Here is a 22,016-nt window from a genome sequence, read left to right as displayed (position 1 = left end):
ACATAACACCGGTCCTGAGAGACCTGCATGGGCTCCCAGTACGTTTCTGAGCACAATTCAAAGTGTTGGTGCTGACCTTTAAACCCTAAATGGCCTTGGCCCAGTATACCTGAAGGAGCGTCTCCACCTCCATCGTTCAGCCCGGACACTGAGGTCCAGCGCCGAGGGCCTTCTGGCGGTTCCCTCATTGCGAGAAGTGAGGTTACAGGGAACCAGACAGAGGGCCTTCTTGGTAGTGGCGCCCACCCTGTGGAACACCCTCCCTTCAGATGTCAAGGAAATAAGCAGCTATCTTATTTTTAAATGACATCTGAAGGCAGCCCTGTTTAGGGAAGTTTTTAATATTTAATGCTGTATTGTTTTTAACACTCAATTCGGAGCCGCCCAGAGTGGCTGGGGAAACGCAGCCAGATGGGCGGGGTATAAATAATAAATTTATTATTATTATTATTATTATTATTATTATTATTATTATTATTATTATTATTATTATTGGAAGACACTGGAGCTCCAATCTTCCTGGCTCCTAGACAGGCCCTGATCCAGGCAGGTGCTTCCATGAGCTTCCCCACTCATGCACAGTTAGCAGGATACTTCCCTGGTTCACTGTCTACTCTGCTCCTAAGAACCCCCATCCCCCCACTACACTTTTCTTAACATCCAGCCTGCTAAAGAGAGCACAAAAGTTTCCTCAGAGCATTGTGCATTTGTATTTGTCCTAAAAAAGAAAAGAAGGTGTTGCCTGGTTGTGGAATACTTCTTAAGGACCAAAAGAGCTTCCTTTCCTTTCCCTCATTTTTGTTTTGCAAAACAATCGGTTATCAGTGGTTCAGAAGCAGCTGAAGTGTAAAGCTGCAACATTTCTGACACCTCAGCAATCACACACATGATTTTACAGGCATGTGCACTACGGCCAAGAGGGGTCTAGCCGCCTACTAAGGACAGACAGAAGTTCAAAAAACTCTGGGACGCTGAGTGCTGCAGGAAGGACAAGGGAGAGAGCTTGCACTAAACATTTTAACAAGGTATCCCCAAAGGCAACACACAAGGACCACAGGATGAGGACTATCACTGATTAGGGGCAGAGGGAGTGCCCCGTTTTCTGAGTAAAGTGCAAGCTAGAGTAACTGGGTGTGCAGGCCTGATGCTGTGCCACAGTCAAATCCAGATGCTTCCCATTGCCACCCAATACATTCTAGAAACCGCTGCAGTCAGTGCCACTTCTGACACCATGTTGCATGTCGGTTACCTGTTATCAAAATTTTAAAAATTCAGAAGTCACGCAGAAGGTAAATAGGAAATAATTGGGGATCATTCCCTTAAAGTAATAGTCTCGGGAGAGGCCACCCATCTGATTCCTATCAGGTCTTCTGTAGACGGAGCATGACTTCTGTCATTTATCTGCTCACATTGTGTTTCCTTACCAGGATGAAGTCTGTCTGGTAAGTGGAGAGCATGAATACTGAGATGTTCTGATCAGCCAACGGAGCTATCACTGATTTGGCAATCTTGGTCACGCCGATGGGCTGGGAGCTGGAGAAACTGCCTCCTCCGGAAACCACGTTGAGCGCCAACCACGTCGCATCTGCCACACTCAGGTGTTCTGAGGAAGGGAGCTCTGAGTGTTGGGAGGGAAAAAACCCCACAAAGATTACCTTCATTGGTTCATTGGTGAATATTAATTCAGCTGAGAGCTAAGAAGGGAGTTCTGAAGTGTGATTGATCTTACATTTGTTCTGGAACGTTCCATACCTGTCAAAGAACATGGTGCCTATTTGTCCCTTGCACAGCAAGCACTTCTTGATAATGTTCTGAGAGTCTGTTTATTCTGGCAAATTCAGACAAATATGAATGACATGAAGGCAGTTTACTGTGAAACTATTTTGAGGGCAGTAGCTGTGTTCCTCTGGCATTTATTTATTTTATTATATACATTATACTTCTATACTGTCCATCATCTGAGGATCTCAGGGTGCTTTACAATATAAAAACACAAAAATGTATAACACAGTGTTATAAGAAAAATACTGCTCCCTTTCCCACAGGAGAGTCAAAATGGCTTCAGGGTTGTTCTCCTGTACTATTTCAGACACGTGGTTTATATACTTATGTATGTGTTGGCCTTGTACATTTCTGAACATTTATTTTATAAATATAAGACCTTAGAATTCCTATAACAACAATAAGAAACGAAACAATACCCACAGTTTAAAAAGCCATAGGTTGTTTAGTTAGCCAATAGCCGGGGAGAAGAGGGATGCTTTTGCCTGGTGCCTAAAGCTATAGAATCGTAGAGTTGTTAGGGACCCCAAGGGTCATCTAGTCTGACCCCGCTGCAATGCAATGCAGCTAAAGCATCCATGGCAGATGGCCATCCAACCTTTGCTTAAAGACCTTCCAGGAAGGAGAGCCCACAACCTCCCCAGGGTGCCAACCTAACAAAGGCTCCAGGCAAGCCTTCCTGGGGAGACCATTCCACAAATTGGGAGCCACCACTGAAAAGGCCCAACCTCATGTTGCTCCCTCCAGATCTCTTGTGGAGGAGGCACGCAAAGAAGGGCCTCAGAAGATGCAGGTCGGTCCATTTGTTTTTCTTACAGCAATAACAACATACATACCCATTTGCACAGTGCTTTTTTTCTGGGGAGGGGTTACGCAGGGGTATGCATACCCCTAAACATTTTGCAACTCTCAGACTATTAAACAAAAATAAACAACCAACCAGCATGCTTTCTTCAGCTCATTCTTCCTCACATGCCCCCACCCAACTATTGCCTGTGAATGAGAATGATCTGATTTTTTTTGCTCCTCCCTTGATGCAGAAGACCCCACAGAGGGCTGACTTGAGGGGTTCAACAAGGCACTGTGGGATGACCCTGTGTTTCTTTGTTACTCTAACAGGTTATGTGCTTTTGCATAGTGGTAGAGTCCTTACATTGATTAAAGAAAGAATCCTGACCTTTTCGGAAATTCAAATACTTTCGCCTCCACTCCCAATATTCTCACTTGCACATTTTCTAGCTGGAACAATTGCAATGCCAAAAATATTTGCTTTCACGTTTCTGCTAATTGATGCCAAAGCCAACACAGCGAAGCTTGTTTCTCAGAATTCATCCAATAAATACCCCAGTCTACCTTCTGCCAACCACTGGTGGAAAACATCTTGCAACACATATGGATTTCTGTGTAGTATTTTTGCTTTCACCCAAAGACTGTGAGGACTCAAAGCTCCTTTTCTCAGGCAAACAAAATGGTTTTGAGCCGCAGCACTCAAGAATAGATAGTGAAACAGACAGAGGCACATGGGATGCTTTCTTTGCCCCCATGATACCCCCCCCAAGTTTGTAAAATGCCAAAACAAATTCCAAACTCTCCTGTACGCTTCATCTGTCCTGAGCATACAAAAGGCAAAACAAAACCCAGAAGAATGCAGATAATGTCAACCTCACCTTACAGCCTTAAACTTCAAAATGCAATTGCGCCCTCAAAATTGCATGCATACAATTGCAAAATGCACCTCTCTCCCTCTCTCTCTGGTTCCACTTACCCTTGATCCCCACTGCCTTCCACCCCACAGTCACAATGGGCTGCACAGAGTACTCAAAATGACAGGTACGTTTCCGAGCACAATTCAAAGTGTTGGTGCTGATCTTTAAAGCCCAAAATGGCCTCGGCCCTGAAGCAGCGTCTCCACCTCCATCATTCAGCCCAGACACTGAGATCCCGCGCCGAGGGCCTTCTGGTGGTTCCCTCCCTGTGAGAAGTGAAGTTACAGGGAACCAGGCAGAGGGCCTTCTTGATAGTGGCACCCACCCTGTGGAACGCCCTCCCGTCAGATGTCAAGGAAATAAACAACTATCTGATGTTTAGAAGACATCTGAAGGCAGCCCTGTTTAGGGAAGTTTTTTATTACTGATGTTTTAATGTATTTTTAATCCTTTGTTGGAAGCCGCCCAGAGTGGCTGGGGAAGCCCAGTCAGATGGGTGGGGTATAAATAATAAATTATTACAGTATTATTATAACTACTGATGACTGATATTTCTTGCCCTGGAGCACAGTTGGATGCTGTTATCATAGGGGTGGGGATGAGAAAAGATGCAGTGAATTAAATATTACCACTCCCCCCCCAGGGCAGGGAGTGAGGATAGTCCAGGTGTACCCTGGACCTTAGGAGTTGGGGTTCATGCTCTCCTCACCAGAGGAAGAGGCTAAAAAAATATGAGTTGAATGGAGGGTCTGGCTGGTGGTAAAGATGCTAACCTATCAAAGCAACCCTTGTATTGACAACACAGGCTTGGTCATTCGCTGGACTGCCTACATTTTGCAATGAACAACTAGGTGTTGCCTCCCACAAGAGAGACGGAATTGTCACCTGATTTTGCAGTTTGCCGGTGACTCCTGCTGTTCTGTCCCAGAATCCTGACACTTACAATCTAAGCAAGATGCCGGAACAGAAATGAAAAGAGAGAGAAGCAGTCTCCAATTATTTTGGGCCGCTCGGTTCGCTCTGTCAACTCTGGCTTCTTCTCCCTAAGTGATTGGGAGAGAGGTGGTGCGTTGGAAAGAGAGATCACACCTGATGCTGTGAAGGTTGACACCAGTGGCCACCCTTCCCGAAACACGGCAATAGAAACACCTTTAATAACACATTTCTGCAATAGTTCCAGCAGCTCTGGTTTCACAAACAGCCACATGAGGATGTGGCTGATGGCAGCGGTTTGTAAAATAAGTATGTGGTAACTCAGACATGGAAAAACTGCATTCTGTACACATGCCTCACCTATCTATCATCTATCTATATCTATCTATCTATCTATGTATCTATCTATCTATCTATCTATCTATCATCTATCTATCATCTATGATCCTCATCTGCACCTTTCATTTAAACTCTAGGAATTGTAGTTCCATGAAGTGAATTAAAGGTCTCCTAACACCTCTCAGATGGGACGCGGGTGGCGCTGCAGGTTAAACCACAGAGCCTAGGGCTTGCCAATCAGAAGGTTGGTGGTTCGAATCCCTGCAACGGGGTGAGCTCCCGTTGCTCGGTATCTGCTCCTGCCAACCTAGCAGTTCGAAAGCACGTCAAAGTGCAAGTAGATAAATAGGTACTGCTCCGGCGGGAAGGTAAACGGCGTTTCCGTGTGCTGCTCTGCTTCTCCAGAAGCGGCTTAGTCATGCTGGCCACATGACCTGGAAGCTGTACACCGGCTCCCTTGGCCAATAAAGCGAGATGAGCGCCGCAACCCCAGGGTTGTCCACGACTGGACCTAATGGTCAAGGGTCCCTTTACCTTTTTAACACCTCTCAGCACCTCTAACCAGTGCTTTTTTTCTGGGGGGACACAGGGGTATGCATACCCCTAAACATTTTGTGAATCTTTGTACTTTTGTCCATTTACTGCATTTATTTCCCCTGATTTGAAATATAAAATGGTGATTTTCCTGAGTCAAAATGAGAGTACCCCTAAACATTTATAGAAAAAAAAGTATTGCCTTTAACAAACTTCAGTTCCCAGGATTCCTTGGAGGAAAGCCATGGGCTCCCTAAAATGGCACAATACTGATTTAAATGTACACAGCAGAGGGGGTCCAAGGGTGATTTAAAGTTCCAACCCCCACCAAGCTCTTTAGTTGACCCTCGAGCCACCATCTCTCTCAGCCATGCCAACCTGGCAGGGCTGTTGTACAAATGAACTGGGAAGGAGAAAACTACCATGATTCTCTTCAGAGAAACACAAAGCAATATACATTTACATGCATAAACACATGTGCTCCCCTCAGAAACAGTTACACCTGCATAGCTGGAACAAACGCAAGTTTCTGACAGCACCTTTCCTTGGAAAATGGGGTTTGCAAAAAACTGGGTGTAAATAAACAGCACCAGTTTTCCCCTCTCTTCCTCCTTCCATGGAAGTAAGGTCAAAGATACAAAATTAACTTTCCATGAGTTTATAGTAATTCCTTTTCTTTTTCTTTCCTCCTAATTTTTGTTATTTCCCCTTTTCATTTTTATCTAGACTAATCTGTTTTCCATTGCAGGCTCCTCTTCCGCACAGGCCTGCCTCCAGCCATCCTCCCCTTGGCTAGCTGACTTTAACCAGAAGAGAATTAACCCTTAAGGTACACACAGGATGATCTCTGCTGTGGCACTTCCAACTCTTGGCATCCTTGAGGTCACAGGAGGTCCAGATCCTGGGTGTGAACAACTCCTTGCCCCCCCCAGCCCTCCTGAATGCCTGGCCCGGGGACAGGATGCACCAAGGTTTGCCAAAGTAGCCACAAAACCCGCCAAACAGGTCCTTGTGTCTCTATAATTAGGCCACGAGGCAGGTCTCACGTTTGGCTTCCGCGTATCAAGAATGTGTTTACATCAAAATCTGAGCCCGCAGAAGCCAACAGGGTAGCTGGATGCCAGCCAAATGCAAGCATTCTTTCCAAGTACAGATGCCGCTCCGCATTTCGAAGTCCTGCTAATCTGATAAGGTGCCCGGGGAATTATGTGGGTAAACAATGCCAAAATGGGCTGGTAGGGAGAGAGCAAGAAAAGGTGGAACAACATGATATATAACGAATTGAAGAAAACGTTCCATTTAACATTTGTTAAAAAACCTGAAGCATTTTTATTAGGGATTGTAGGGGAAAATCTGCCAAAAAAGCTGAAAAACATCTTCATGTATGCGGCAACAGCCGCGAGAGTTTTAATAGCACAAGGATGGAAGACTGAAGAAACCCCAACTAAAGAATCATGACAAGAAAAATTGATGGACTATACAGAACTGGCAAAACTGACATACAAGCTACGGGACAAGGATAACTGTGACCTTAAAGATGAATGGGAACCCTTTACAAAGTATTTGAAGACGCAACAAAGCGAACTGGACTCCTTGGCTGGTTTTGAATAAACATTCACAAACTTTTTATTGATAATAATCAACTAAATAGTTTGAGGATCTATACAACTGTGTAACCTGCAGAAAACAGCATTTTTAGAGAAATTAAAGACTGGAACTGAGGGAAGTTGGGGGGTGGGGGTGGGTGGGTTCTGTGGGGGGAGGGAGGGGGAGGGAGGAAAAATGGGGGGAATAAGGATGATATGTTTCTGGATAATACCGTATTTTTCGCTCTATAGGACGCACTTTTTCCCCTCCAAAAATGAAGGGGGAATGTGTGTGCGTCCTATAGGGTGAATGCAGGCTTTCGCTGAAGCCTGCAGAGTGAGAGGGGAGAGCCCCAGCGCCAGCCCCACAAGGTCGGGGGACAGAGGGAGGCGGAATGCCGCCATCCCGCTGTCTCCCGAAGTGGTTTGGAGGCTGACGGCGGGGAGACCCTGCCGCCAGCCCCGCAAGCTCCGGGGACAGTGGGGAGGTGCAGCGCGTCTCCCCGCTGTCCCCGGACCTGGTCTGAGGGCAGGCGGCAGGGAGAAGAGCGCTTCTCCCCGCTGCCGGCACCACAAGCGCCTGGGGGGGAAATAATTTTTTTCCCCTTTATTTCCCCTCCAAAAAACTTGATGCGTCCTATGGGCCGGTGCGTCCTATGGGGCGAAAAATACGGTATGTTTTGTTTTAATTTTGAATAAAAAATTATTTAAAAAAAGAAAAGAAAAGGTGGAACATAGCTGGCTCCCAGGGAGGGAGAAAACTATCAGGGTGTACGCTGTTCCCTTGTGCCAGATACATATTTTCAACCAGAACTGCTGGAAATCGGCTACAGACCACTGTGGGCAGAGGTGGATTTGGGGGAACACAGCCTGTTCAGTCGCCCTGGGTGTGGAGCCTAGAGGGCGCTGCAGCTATGATTTAGGACGGAGTGCAAGAGACAGGGGGGGCTGGATTTCGGCGTTGCGCAGGGTGCCACTGAAATCCGAAGCCCCAAGGTCTGCTACTGCTGTTGAGTCGTGGCCACATTGGCACATGGGGAAATGTCAAAACTGAGGGACAAGCAGCGGTAGAGAGAGGCGCAAGGATGGGGGCCAGAGAGAAAATCGAGGAGCCGGATCAGAACCAAGATTTGCCTCAGGCTAAAAATCCCATTCCAAGTAGACCTACCGAAATTAACAGGTCACTGTCGCTACTGTTACTTGCCCTTCCAGCTGCTGGAAACTGGGGGAAGGGAGAAGGCTCTTGAGCTTCACCCTTGTTTCTGCATTGCCCACAGACATTTGGTTGCCTACTGTGAGAAAAGGATACTGGACTCAGATGGCCACTGGCCTGATCCAGCTTGTTAAGCATTGCCCATATCTGTGAAAGGCATTGCAGCTCCTCAGCCCCAGAGACCCTGAGGAGGGAATAAAAAACTTTGAAATGGCGCATCAGAATTCCAACAGGGGGGAATCGTAACATACAAATCTACCCATAGCAGCTGATGGTATATACAGTGGTACCTCAGGTTACAAACACTTCAGGCAAATGCTTCGGGTTACAGACTATGCTAACCTGGAAGTAGTATCTCGGGTTGAGAACTTTGCCCCAGGATGAGAACAGAAATGGTGCACTGGCGGCAGCGGGAGGCCCCATTAGCGAAAGCGTGCCTCAGGTTAAGAACGGTTTTGGGTTAAGAACGGACCTCCGGAACGAATTAAGTTCGTAACCTGAGGTACCACTGTATATTTGTCTTCTTCAATCTGTTGCCCTCCAGGTGTTTCAAAAAACAAGTTCCATCAGGCTGAAGATGACAGGAATTTTTAGACCAAAAGATCTGGGCTGCACAAAATTGATATATAATATATTGGCCCTCTGCAAGACATAAACAGACACAAAGAGAGAGATTCATTTCCTCCTAGAAGTGGAATCATCTATTCATGCTTCACTGCATTAGAAGTTAAACCGGAGTATATTTTTAGTTGCCACTTGATTATGTAAGCTCCATTATATAACAAACTCTAGTTATGGGCATTCTGTTTGGCTCTCTTAAAGCATAGCAACGTTATGTCCAAACTGCTTTCCTTTGCTTTAGCCAAGAAAAATAAATTAAATGGGCCATACATTGAAATCCTGGCAAGGCTTTATTTTTATTTTTTTGAAGGACGGGATGAGATCATTCTCATTTTTCTGGGGTGATGGTGTTGTTGTTGTTGCATATCTTCTACAAAACAGGTTATCTCTCACATGAGCACATGAAGTGGCTTGATATTTAGCCAGACTGTTGGACTGATCTAACCCAGGGCTCCCAGGCTCTGACTGGCAGCCATTCCCTAGAGTCTGGGGCAAGACTTTGTTGAGCAAGCTGGCTTCGCTAGAGATGCCAGGGCCGAATCTGTGATGATGATGATGATGATGATGATGATGATGATGATAATAATAATAATAATAATAATAATAATTTATACCCCGCCCATCTGGCTGAGTTTCCCCAGCCACTCTGGGCAGCTTCCAATCAAGTGTTAAAAACAATACAGCATTAAATATTAAAAACTTCCCTAAACAGGGCTGCCTTCAGATGTCTTTTAAAAAGAAGATAGCTGCTTATTTCCTTCACATCTGCAGGGAGGGTATTCCACAGGGCGGGCGCCACTACCGAGAAGGCCCTCTGTCTGGTTCTGCACAGCGTGGTGAATCTAGCACCGAGCTAGAAGAGGGAGCTCCTATAGTGCAACATTTCATCCTTACAACAGCCCTGTGAGGTAGGCTTTGGCGTAGAGGCAGCGAATGGCTTACAAGCGGCTGAACGGGGGACCTGAGGGCTCTTGCAGTCAAAGGCTGACATCCGGGGAGTTCAGACACTCAGCAAAAGAACACAGAAAGGGGAAGGGGTGTCATTTAAACCCTCTCTTCTCTGCCCACCACACCATACTGGAAATGTAACAAAATAAGAACAGATTGTTCTGGGATAGCTCTAGGATTGGCAGGGTGGGGGTCTTGGAAACAAGCCTTCAAGCAAGGTGTGTGTGTGTCCGTCCCTCATATTTTGGAGGAGCCTCATCCACAGACTTCTCTAGCTGCTGCATCAAGAACGTAATCTCCCTCCTTGCACCAGAGTGTCAGGTGCATAGTGTGACCCAGGGCATTGTTGGAAATCAAAATGGCTGCTTGCCACCACTGGCTAAGCCCCTGGCCAGGGGCTCAAGGCATCTAGCTGTGCCAGAGTGCCTTGCTCTTTATCCCACAGTAAGATGGGATAGGGGCTTTGAAGTTCTGCCACCCCAGCTCTTGAAGGCCTTATTATCTATTTTTTTTTTATTTTAAAAAATCCAGTTATATGTTCCTTTTCATTCAAGAACACAGAGTAGTTTGCAGGTAAAATGCAGGGTATCTAAAGAACCACTGACAAGTAAAACTCATGACAGTCCCTTTGCTACAAATAAGGACTCTAGTCCTCATGGTTTTGAATAAGGGGCTAATTTAAAGAGGATCACAGGAAGTTATCTTTGACTGGGTGAGATCACTGGTTTATCCAGCCTATTGTTTGCACTGACTGGCAGCTGCTGTCTGGGAGTTTCCCCCTATCCGGCCCGGAAGCGCTGGGAACGGAACCCGGAACCTTTTCCACTGAGCCGCATCCCTTCCTCAAACTGGAACATCACTGCCAATGTAGCCTTATATATATGCATGACTTTTATAACTCTTCTTAACAAGAGGGTCAGTTCTATTTCTGACACAGGTGCTAGTTCCACGGCGGGGCGGGGGGAGGCAGAAAAAAGGCAGTGGCAGAGGTGCTAGGGAGGGGGGGGAAGTATCATATGAGAAGCAGCAGACTTTCCCTCCCTTTGTCAGGGAGCAAAATAAAATAAAATAGGCAGACTTCCTTTTACATGTACAATCCTGCCCTACCCTGTCTGCAGCTTTGTGCCCTGTTGGGATAGATGCGTCCAGCAGGCCAGTGACCACAGAGAAAAGGGCATGCAAGCTTGCTAGTAACACAGAGCTAATTGTCAGGGAGAACAGGGAAAGCAGAACCATAGAATTCTGGCACAGGAGACAGGTGTGAGCCTGGTACGAAAAATAGATGAACACGCGGGTGGCGCTGTGGGTTAAACCACAGAGCCTAGGACTTGCCGATCAGAAGGTCGGCGGTTCGAATCCCTGCGACGGGGTGAGCTCCCGTTGCTCGGTCCCTGCTCCTGCCAACCTAGCAGTTTGAAAGCATGTCAAAGTGCAAGTAGATAAATAGGTACCGCTCTGGCGGGAAGGTAAATGGCATTTCTGTGCGCTGCTCTGGTTCGCCAGAAGTCCTGCTGGCCACATGACCTGGAAGCTGTATGCCGGCTCCCTTGGCCAATAAAGCGAGATGAGCGTCGCAACCCCAGAGTCGGCCACGACTGGACCTATTGGTCAGGGGTCCCTTTATCTTTTACCTAGCCTCCGGAAACAAACAGGAGGAGAATATCAGTCTCCCCAGGACACAGGCCATTTTTCAACAAGAGCACGAAACTGGCAAACCAGCATTTTGCTCTCCATTTTGCTCTCCTTTGCCTCCCGGGACAGATCGGATGCCAACCATCAGGTCTAAATAAAGGGATTTCCTTCCTTCCCTGCCTGTACAAACATTAAAAGAGAAGGATCACCATGTAATATATTTAAGATCCACTTCCGAGGTTCCTTTCCCAGGGACTAATCCAGGTAAAGTGGATGGTAACTTGAGAGACATTGCCTTTTCAGTGGTGGCTCCTTATTTATGAAGCATGCTTCCCAAACCAATGCTAGGTGCTCAAAATTGCGTTTAGATTTTAGGCAGGCTTATCTGGGATATTGAACAAGCGGGATGCACTCCTAAGCACATCTTGCACAGACTTGGTTAGAGAAGGCTTTTTCCTCACCAAGACTTTTAAATTGCTCAAAAGGTGCATCTGCTCTCTTAATTTGTCCTTCGAAATTATTTACGGAGTCCCACTCCAATATGGTGCCCCTTGGAAGTTGCTGGGCTCCCAGCTCTCATCCATTAAGGCATGTTGGCTGGGGCTGATGGGAAATGTAGTTCAACAACACCTGGCAGTCACCAGATTGGGGAAGATCCACTTACTGACCGTAAACTGCTCCTTCTGCAGTTTTATGCTTGTTCTATTTCTTTCCACTTTCTATTGCTTTATTTGGGTAGCTTTCACAGTAAGCTGCTTTGGAGATTTCAAAAAAAGAGAGAGAGAGAGAATTCAAAGAACAGTTCAGGTTTTTCTGGGTTTCTCTCCACGTTTGGTTCGACATGGGAGTCAAACGGAGGCTGAGCTTGAAAATGGAACAAGCTAAATTTTTCTTCCTCCATTGGAAGCTTGAACTGGAACCGGTTTGACTTCTTGATTGCTATACTTTGATGTTTCATCTGCTTCAGGGCTCAGCAATATGCTCTGGCTAATGTTTTGTGGGCGTCCTTAATTAGCAAAATTAATAAATAAGCCCTAATTGCAGGAAGAGAGTCCAGGGATCTATGCTTTAAGCAGACAAATATCCTGCAATATCCTGCCTCACCGTCCCCTTTATTAATGCACCCCAAATAAATTATAAGGCAAGTCCTCTTCAGATACCAACAGCTTAACGCGCTGCTTGGCTGCTGTTTATAAAACAAGATATAGCAGTTGGAACAGCAAGATCTCTGCTTGCATTCACAGCAAACAAAGTCAACTGGCAAACAAACAGGCTGTAACCGAGGGAGGTGGTTTGGTGTCTGTGTGTGTGGGGCCCCCTCCCCATCACTCTCCCCACTTCAGGCCGGCTACTTGGGGGGCAGAAGACCGAGAGACAGAAATAAATAGAATCCGTGCTAAATGTAATTTCTTAACATCAAGGGCAACATGAAGGTCACCAGCCCTGAATAACAGTCATTGTGGATGCGAGCAAAGGAAAGGGCTGGAAAATATTCCTCACCACGATAAAAATAGGGGGAGTTGGGGGGGAAGGAGGAAGAGAGCTTCTTTCTTGCACTATAATTCTCCACTTACTGTAGAACATTTTCTCCTGGTTCTCTGGGCATCCCTTAACATGGGGTGGGAGGAAATTCCAGACCAATGGTCCACGTTTGAATTGCCAGATCTCAAAATCTGGACTGCCGTGGTCTCTGCAGGCCGCCCTGGCCTCCCCGGACCAACCACATGCCCCAATGGCAAACAAGCTGCTCTTGTGCCATGGCTGAGTTCCTGAGCTGCTACTGATGACTGCCTAATAAATTCCTTTCTCTAAAGCCTCCTTTCTTCCTCCCCTGTCTGCAGAAATGAAGAGAACTACAAGAGAGACTGCAGCCAGGCGGGCAAAGGCTGGAAGGGCCATAGCTCAGTGGAATGAAGAAGGTCTCAGGTTCAACTCCCAGCTTCTCCAGGTATGGATGGTGGGACTATCCTGTGCCTGAAACCATCGAGAGGTGCTGCCAGTCTGTTTAGACAACACTGAGGAAGATGGACCAGTGTTTCGACTGGGTGTAAGGTACCTTAGACCCACCCACCCTGCCTGCCTGCCTACCAGCCTAGCATTTAAAGGTGGGGAAGGTGGGGAACCTCATGGGCCAAATTTGGACTACCAGGCCATATGGGGGAAGTCATGCTCATATGCCAGGGATCAGCAAACTTTTTCAGCAGGGGGCCAGTTCACTGTCCCTCAGACCTTGTGGGAGGCCGGACTATCATCCATCTATCCACCTATCATCTATCTATCTATTTTCTTTTTTGGGGGGGAATTAACAAATTCCTATGCCCCACAAATAACCTAGAGATGCATTTTAAATAAAAGCACACATTCTACTCATGTAAAAACACCAGGCAGGCCCCACAAATAACCCAGAGATGCATTTTAAATAAAAGCACACATTCTACTCATGTAAAAACACCAGGCAGGCCCCACAAATAACCCAGAGATGCCCTCCCACCAGATGTCAAAGAGAAAAACAACTACCAGACTTTTAGAAGACACCTGAAGGCAGCCCTGTTTAGGGAAGCTTTTAACGTTTAACAGACTATTGTATTTTAATATTTTGTTGGAAGCCGCCCAGAGTGGCCGGGTAAACCCAGCCAGATGGGCAGGGTATAAATAATAAATTATTATTCTAAATAAAAGGGCACATTCTACTCATGTAAAAACACGCTGATTCCTGGACTGTCCGCAGGCCAGATTTAGAAGGCGATTGGGCTGGATCCGGCCCCCGGGCCGTAGTTTGCCTACCCATGGCATACGCAATACACATCAGATGTGAAGTGGGTAAGTTTTGCACTTCAAAGGAACAAGAGGAGCCAGAAGTGGTTCCCCAATGGTCCCTTTGCTGGAGCAAGGCGTGTCCTCACCTGCCCACCAGATGAGTGCTCAAGGAGGGGGACGTGGTTTCCATTCAAAGCCACTGTTATGTACTGAGTTGAATAGGATCCAAAATGCAGCAGTCTGATTGGTCCTAGAACAATAGGATCCAGAATGCAGCAGTCTGATTGGTCCACAGGAGCCACCCAATCCAGCTCCAGGTGGAAGTGAATCCGCAACCTGATTGGCCTACAGGAGAATCCCGGAATTAGCCAATCACGTGCGGCCCATTGTGTAAATAACACTGGTCAACAACAAATTTGTTGTCTGCGTTTTTTCAGCTGATTTAGGATGAATCTGATGCGCTGAATCCAAAAATCACATTGGTTTTGCTCAATCAAAACCATGGCCACATGTCTTTTTTTACGTTTTTGTTCACATGTACGCTTGTGTGGAGCATTTTAGAAGAAGTTGGTGGGGGTAAAATGCCTTGTCAAATAATTGTTTTGATTGGAAATGATTATTTTAATGACAAGAAGTATTCAGGTCCGATAGTTCTGAGTGATTATGTCGAAAAGGGATCAGTTTGAAGTCATAAAACCTCGAAATCTTCCATAAATTGGTCCAGCAAAGCATAAAGTTGGGGGATCAAAACTAAGTTAATGGGGCAGCCACCCCACAAAGTATCCTGATCTTCAATCAGCACGTCATCCTGTAGCTCATTGTGATGAAATTCCAGTGCCTATCTTCGGAGAACTTCCTGACATTAGTGACGAAGATCCCTCCAGTGTTGAAGGACATGAAGAAGAAGAAGTGGTTCTTGAAGATGATGCTCCACATTCATTTTCCCAAAAGGAGTTGAATGATCTAGTTCGTGACCTCAGCTTGTCAAAGGACTCTGCCGAACTGTTGGCATCCAGATTGAAGGAAAAAAACCTCCTCTCTGACAGTGCTCGCATCAGCTTCTTGCGCAACAGGCATCAAGAGTACCTCTGTTTTTTCTCGGAAGAGAAGGACTTGGTGTACTGTGCAGATATTGCGCAGCTTCTGCTCAAGCTTGGAGTGCCACAGTACGAACCCAAAGATTGGAGACTGTTGATTGACAGCAGCAAGCGATCACTGAAATGTGTTCTGCTACACAACGGCAACCAGTTTGCCTCTATACCCCTGGCTCACTCGAGTACACTGAAGGAGAACTATGAAGCGGTGAAGTATGTGCTGGAGAAAATTGGTTATGATCAGCATAAGTGGTTTATTTGTGTTGACCTGAAGATGGTGAACTTTTTGTTGGGACAACAGTCTGGCTTCACCAAGTACCCATGTTTTCTGTGCATGTGGGATAGTAGGGACCGTGCTCAGCATTACACGAAGAAGGACTGGCCTGTGCAGGAGGAATTGGTGCCTTGCAAAGAAAGGAACGTCATCAACGACCCTCTGGTGGACAGAGACAGAATACTCTTCCCACCGCTGCACATCAAGCTCGGCTTAATCAAGCAGTTCACCAAGGCTCTGGACAAGGATGGTGACTGCTTCACTTACTTGTGCCAGGTTTTTCCAGGATTGACCATGGAGAAGTTGAAAGCTGGCATCTTTGACGGTCCTCAGATCCGTCAGCTCATCAGAGATCCAGAGTTCGGAAACTCAATGAACGAAGTGGAACTGGAAGCGTGGAAGGCATTTGTTCTGGTAGTGAAGAACTTTCTTGGCAACAATAAAGGCCAGAAACTACGCAGAACTTGTCAACAACATGCTGACTGCTTTCAGAAACCTGGGCTGCAACATGAGCATCAAGATGCACTACCTATTTTCACATATGGACCGGTTTCCTGAGAACCTGGGTTCAATGAGTGACGAGCAGGGGGAGAGATTCCATCAGGACATGAAAGAGATGGAGACCAGGTATCAGGGTCGCTGGGACGCAGTCATGATGGCTGACTACTGTTGGACTCTGAAGAGAGACCTCCATTCTGCTGAGCATTCCAGGAGTTCCAAGAAACAGAAGTTCAAGCCCTGAAGTTTGAAAAATGGTGAAGCAACATGCAATTTACGTGTACTTACCTTTATCAATGCCCACCATTCAGTTTACAGAAAACCTGACCTGATGGAGAGAAACGGATGCCATTTCCTGATTCAGCAGTGCAAAAATACCCTAAATCAGTTGTAGAAATCTAGACAACATTGAAAAAGTAAAAAATTGTTGCCCAGTGTAATGTATATAAAGCAGATATTCTGTGGGAACTTCCATTCCTCCTCACCACTATGAGCTGAATAAAGAGCATGAAATCCAATCTCGACTCCGAGTATATTTCAGCCACTTCTCTCAGCATTGCTCTCTGAAGTCACCTTGCAGGAGACTGGCCACTTCACCATAGCACTTCACCAAGCGGTCCACTCCATTTTATTATGCAAAGAAAAGTATTGTTATCATACACCGTGGATGCTGTGCCACTAATTTGCAACGTGTGCAAAGATAGGTATACATCATTGTTCTTTGCTGTAACTGTTACGTTTCTTATGGAACAAAATATAAACAAGCTGTGTAACCAGAAGGGGCCCCTTTTTGCAAGAAAGGAACTGGGCTGTTAGTGGTGGGAGCTGTTGCAGGAATTTATGTATAGGCTGGGGGGGTGGGTTTGCACCTCCAGCAGATATCATGCACATGCAGCCCACTGCCAAAATCAGCAAAATCACTTTTGTGACCTTTGTGATTTGTCCCCGCAAAACACTTCATCACAGTTTCTTCCTATCTATTCAAAGGGCCTTTTCTGCATGATACCAAATGTAAGAATTCACTGATAAATGTATCTATGTACTGGCTCACAGGGAAAACTTCAGAAATTCATATAGACATGTGAGCTCAGCTACTCAGCAGCCCCTCTGCCTGAGTGATAATTCCCGGCATCCTGATACCTGAGTGCCAGACAGGTAGCCATTCCAGAAATAACAAACCCAGATGAAGACAAAAGGGTGTGATTAACTTGGCCTGGGAAACAGGGAAATGTAAATATCTCTTTTGTTACACTTGATGGGTGTTTGGTGGAGGGCAAGGAGAACCACAGGGCAGCGTCCAGGATGCTCAGATTACTGCCACCAGACCTCCCCTTTCATGATGTAACCATGATGTATTAGTGATGTCGTTTGGGGGGGTTGTAACATGGGGATTAACAGCTAATAAAAGTTTGGGGGAATCTTTTGTTCAGGGCTTCCATCTTGTTCCACCTTGTGGCAGGTGGGAGTCCTGTCTCGGCAGTCTTCTATAAAGACCAAGCCTACTGGCTGCTGTTTTGCTCTGGTATTCCTGGCTGGTGTCCTTGTTTTTGTCCAAGGGAGCCCTCAGATTTCTCCATTAACAGAGCTCTCTCTGGAACACCTTTCCAATGCACAGTTGCAATTTCTTTTGCCTTTTCGCCATCAAATGAAGACCTTCCTTTAAAAGCAGATCTTTCCCCCCCAGTCTGTGGTTTTTGGTTGGCTCTGAAATACTTTTTCACATAGAAAATGGTTTTTAATTTTTATATATATATACACACAGAACTGTATTCCCCTCTCCCAATTTTTATTTATGATTTTCAGATTATAGCATTTCAATAATTTTACAGTCATTTTAACATTTCGAAACTTGGCTTCCTTCCCCCTCTTTCTGCAGTTCCTTAAATTTATTTTCAATATCTTCTGCATATCCAAATTAACTTAATTTGTTCATTTATTCATCTACTTTAAATATATACCCTTATTGAAACTGCAGGTTATTACAACAATCCTGCCAATGTTCTTATCTGTTTACAATTTAATGGCAGGTGCTTCAGAAACAGAACACTTTTGCCTGTTTGTCTCTCCCTCCTTTTTGCCTTCATTAGGTGACCCGGCATTCCAGGAGGGAGAAATACACTCTCTCCACAATTAAACGTCAGCTACTAACCTTGTACACCTATGTGCTCATTGCCCTGAGCAAATTCACTACTTTTGTGGCGGTTAATATATGCAATTTACAACCCCCTCAACAACTTCTTTTTTTCAACACCCCCACAAGGACTGCCCTCCACAATCTACAAAAAGCATGCTATTAGTCAACCAGACACTAGCCAAGCCATGAAATTTCTGAATGATTAACTACTGGCTCCCAGCTAAGGTGAGGAAAAATGTATCTTTTTAAGGTGGCCCTAGCCATCAAAGTTCCCTCTAATTATCCCCTTGGCGTGCAGAAGTGGATTTTCACCGGTGTGCACATTTTTCAAACCCTAGAGGGAAGGACAATTTTACATTTCAGTAGCATATGTGGAAAGCAACCATGAATACAGTTCTTAGCGCGGCCTTGAGGGCATTTGATGCAGCAATTCTTGCTGAAGCTAACAAGCTCTGAGTCGGGTCAGTTTTGACTACATGGGCGACTGCTCAGGAGCCCCATGGCAGGAGAGAAATGCCCTTTATCTATTTATGTACTTACAAAACACACTTTCATAAAGGAAAACTTTAAAAAACAAAACAAAACTCCAACTAACAACTAACAACCATTTTAAAATGTCAGTCGAAGCTGGTTAGCAAACTAAGTTGATGGATTACGCCAAAATGGCAAAGCTGACTGGAAAGCTCAGGAAACAAGAGGACAAAAACTTCAAAAAAGAATGGGGAAAAATTATAATTTATTTAGGAGACCACTGCAAGCAGATGAAAACATTAGCAGGGTTTTAATCTCACTTGTAATGTAACAAATACTATGGACAATATGGAGTGATACAAAATATAGACTATGAAATAATATGCAGTTCTAAATATTGACAATAGGACCCATGGCGGGGGTAGGGGTGGGGAAGTCTTGAGATTCAGAGTAATCTCTACATATGCATATGCTATATTTGTAAAATCAAATAAAAATGTTTTCAAAAAATAAAAAAAATAAAGGTGGACCTATGTAACTTGGGTGGGGAAAAAGCTGGTTAGCAAAGAATCTCAAGGTTGAAAGGCCGACCTGAAAAAAGGTGTCTGAAAACCAGCAGTGACAACTCCTGTTGAACCTCTACTGGCAAGGAGTTCCACAGGACAGGGCCTACCGCACTACAGGGCTCGGCCCCTGGTATGGGACAGCTGAAACTCACGGTTGTGTGGGACCACTAAAGGTAAAGGGACCCCTGACCATTAGGTCCAGTCGTAGCAGACTCTGGGGTTGCGGTGCTTATCTTGCTTTACTGGCCGAGGGAGCCGGCGTACAGCTTCCGGGTCATGTGGCCAGCATGACTAAGCCGCTTCTGGCGAACCAGAGCAGCGCACGGAAACGCCGTTTACCTTCCCGCTGGAGCGGTACCTATTTATCTACTTGCACTTTGATGTGCTTCGAACTGCTAGGTTGACAGGAGCAGGGACCGAGCAACGGGAGCTCACCCCGTCGCAGGGATTCGAACTGCCGACCTTCTGATCGGCAAGCCCTGATTGGCTGTGGTTTAACCCACAGCGCCACCTGCGTCCCTTGTGGGACCACTGGAGGCACCCTATCAGACAGGGCTAGTCCAGGACGTTTTGCTACGTTTTTTCGGTCTGTGCATTCAATGGTGGTGCTCTGAGTACCACTGGTTACAACCCCTAGCCTCTGCACCGTCACCGTGGAAACCCACTGAGTTCCTTCCTCCTACAAGGCAACCCGTCGATCGCCACCATCTCCTCCTCTTCCTCCCGACTTAATGCTGATACAGTTCATTATCTTATGAAACAAATTGCTTCAAGTGAAGTGTGACATTAGCATGTGCGTGATTCTCCAGTTGCTGGCGCTATTAAAGTTTAAGATGCAATTAGAACAGAGGGTAGAAAATAGCTTTTGCCGAATATTTCGCAGGCCATTAGTTTGAAGGATTTTCCACACAATTTATCCCTGACATTTAAAAGTAGGAGGGCTAAGGGGGGGGGGGGAGGAGAAATCCACGTGAGGGACCTTTGCCGTTTTGATAAATGCAGTGTATGTCAAACCAGGAGCAGCCGCGGCCAGCAATTTAATATGCTCCATCGGTTAATGGTCTTGTTCAAAACCTGACCGTGCCCAATCAGTGCAAATCACCCCATTAGCAGAGGAGTTTGTCTTGCATTATTATGCACATGCAGAATTACAAGATGCTAGTCCTCACTGAGGAAGGCCTCCTAACTTTTCAGGCTGGAGCAGTTAAAGACCAAACATTCCTCATCTTTTCCTCCCCCCACCCCCAATTAGTTGAAGTTCTGACACAGGCATAGGCAAACTCGGCCCTCCAGATGTTTTGGGACTACACCTCCCATCATCCCTAGCTAACAAGACCAGTGGTTAGGGATGATGGGAGTTGTAGTCCCAAAACATCTGGAGGGCCGAGTTTGCCTATGCCTGTTCTGGCATGTCTTCCAAGAGAACTGCAGGCCCTCCAAGACTCCCTATTTTCCAGGGACATTCCCTGATTTACAGAAGCTGATTTGATCCTAGAATGCCCCGCTTTTCCTTAGGACACCCCCATTTTCATCAGATAAATGTTGGAGGGGGTGGAGTTGCCCAAGCCGTCTGAAGGCAGCCCTGTATAGGGAATTTTAAAAATATTTAATTGTGTTTCTGTATATCTTGGAAGCTACCCAAAGTGGCTGAGGCAACCCAGTCGGATGGATGGGATATAAATAAAACAACAACTACAAGAATAGAATCATAGAATCATAGAATCATAGAGTTGGAAGGGACCCTAAGGATCATCTAGTCCAACCCCCTGCAATGCAGGAATATGCAGCTGTCCCACATGGGGATCGAACCTGTAACCATGGCATTATTAGCACCACACCCTAACCAACTGAGCTATCCAGGTTTATAATAATTATGATTGCAATGGAATCCCTATTTTCATCGGAGAAATGTTGGAGTGTATGGAACTGGAGCTTGTTGAAAAGCTAAGCATCCCACAGGAGAGTTCATCCAGGAGGTAGCAATCTGGTCCGCCGATCTCCCCACCGCTGTCATAACATAATTTGGGACTGTAACAAAATGTTGCTGCGTGCAGTGATTCAAATCAGTGCACCAACCGGCCGTCTTAGCTTTCAACTACTGCATTCCATTCCATTCCCCATCAATGAGCATTCGGGGCCCACTGCTCGGTCCTCACTGGGCTGGGGTGGTTTTATGTGTTTGTGTGGTGGTTGGGGAGACTCAAAAAAGGTTTGCTGCATTGGTTCCCCCCACCCATTTTTAAAGAAAATTTATTTGTGCAATCTATACAAAAATAGCACAACAGGGACAACATCAGCCAGCGCACAGGTTTTGTGGTGTAGAGGGAAGACACGTTTGTAAGGTGGCAGGATCCTTCTTTAAATGTATTGCGCAGGTGGGGTCCAATAACACTGAAATGAACTGATAAAGGAAGGAACATGAGGTGACCATTGTTGTGCTCACCTAGAAAGCCTTCTTCATCCACTATGATGGTATAGTCCTCTGGCGTCTCTGTTAAACTGAAGAACTTGCACCTGAAATAGAGAAGTGGAGGGGACTGCTTTAAGCAACTGGCTGAACCATGAAACCCTAAGCATGCTTATGGAACACATTTCAGAGGCCAACACAGCAGCAACAACACAATAACTTCTCTTTGAGTGATAAAGCTGGAAGCAGCAGAGAGAGACATGCCTTGCTCTGTGCCAAACCTAAGCTAGACTTTGGGGCTTCTCTGGAAACAAACACAGAAGCAAGATCTGTTGAGGTGCTTATGGTGTGACACCCTCTAGCCCAGGGGTACACAGCCTAAGGCCCCGGGGGCCGGATGTGGCCCAATCGCCTTCTCAATCTGGCCTGCTGGACGGTCCGGGAATCAGTGTGTTTTTACATGAGTAGAATGTGTGCTTTTATTTAAAATGCATCTCTGGGTTATTTGTGGGGCACAGGAA

General features: G+C 45.9%; 1 protein-coding gene across 1 annotated transcript in view; it reads right to left on the bottom strand.

Annotated features, from left to right (window-relative positions):
• The window catches only part of CASTOR2 (cytosolic arginine sensor for mTORC1 subunit 2), a 49,291-nt gene that overhangs the window by 8,983 nt on the left and 18,292 nt on the right, over window positions 1-22,016 (bottom strand). The window contains exons 2-3 of the mRNA XM_083587977.1: window positions 21,532-21,602; window positions 1,425-1,618 (exon numbers count right to left, since the gene is read on the bottom strand). Coding sequence (XP_083444103.1) covers window positions 1,425-1,618; window positions 21,532-21,602 — 265 coding nt within the window. The remainder of the gene's footprint in view (window positions 1-1,424; window positions 1,619-21,531; window positions 21,603-22,016) is intronic.

Source organism: Podarcis filfolensis (genome assembly GCF_964270895.1).
Source record: "Podarcis filfolensis genome assembly, chromosome: 15".
Classification (NCBI taxonomy): Eukaryota; Metazoa; Chordata; class Lepidosauria; order Squamata; family Lacertidae; genus Podarcis; species Podarcis filfolensis.
Note: the sequence above shows the minus strand (reverse complement) of the source record. Positions and strands in the feature narration are given on the sequence as shown.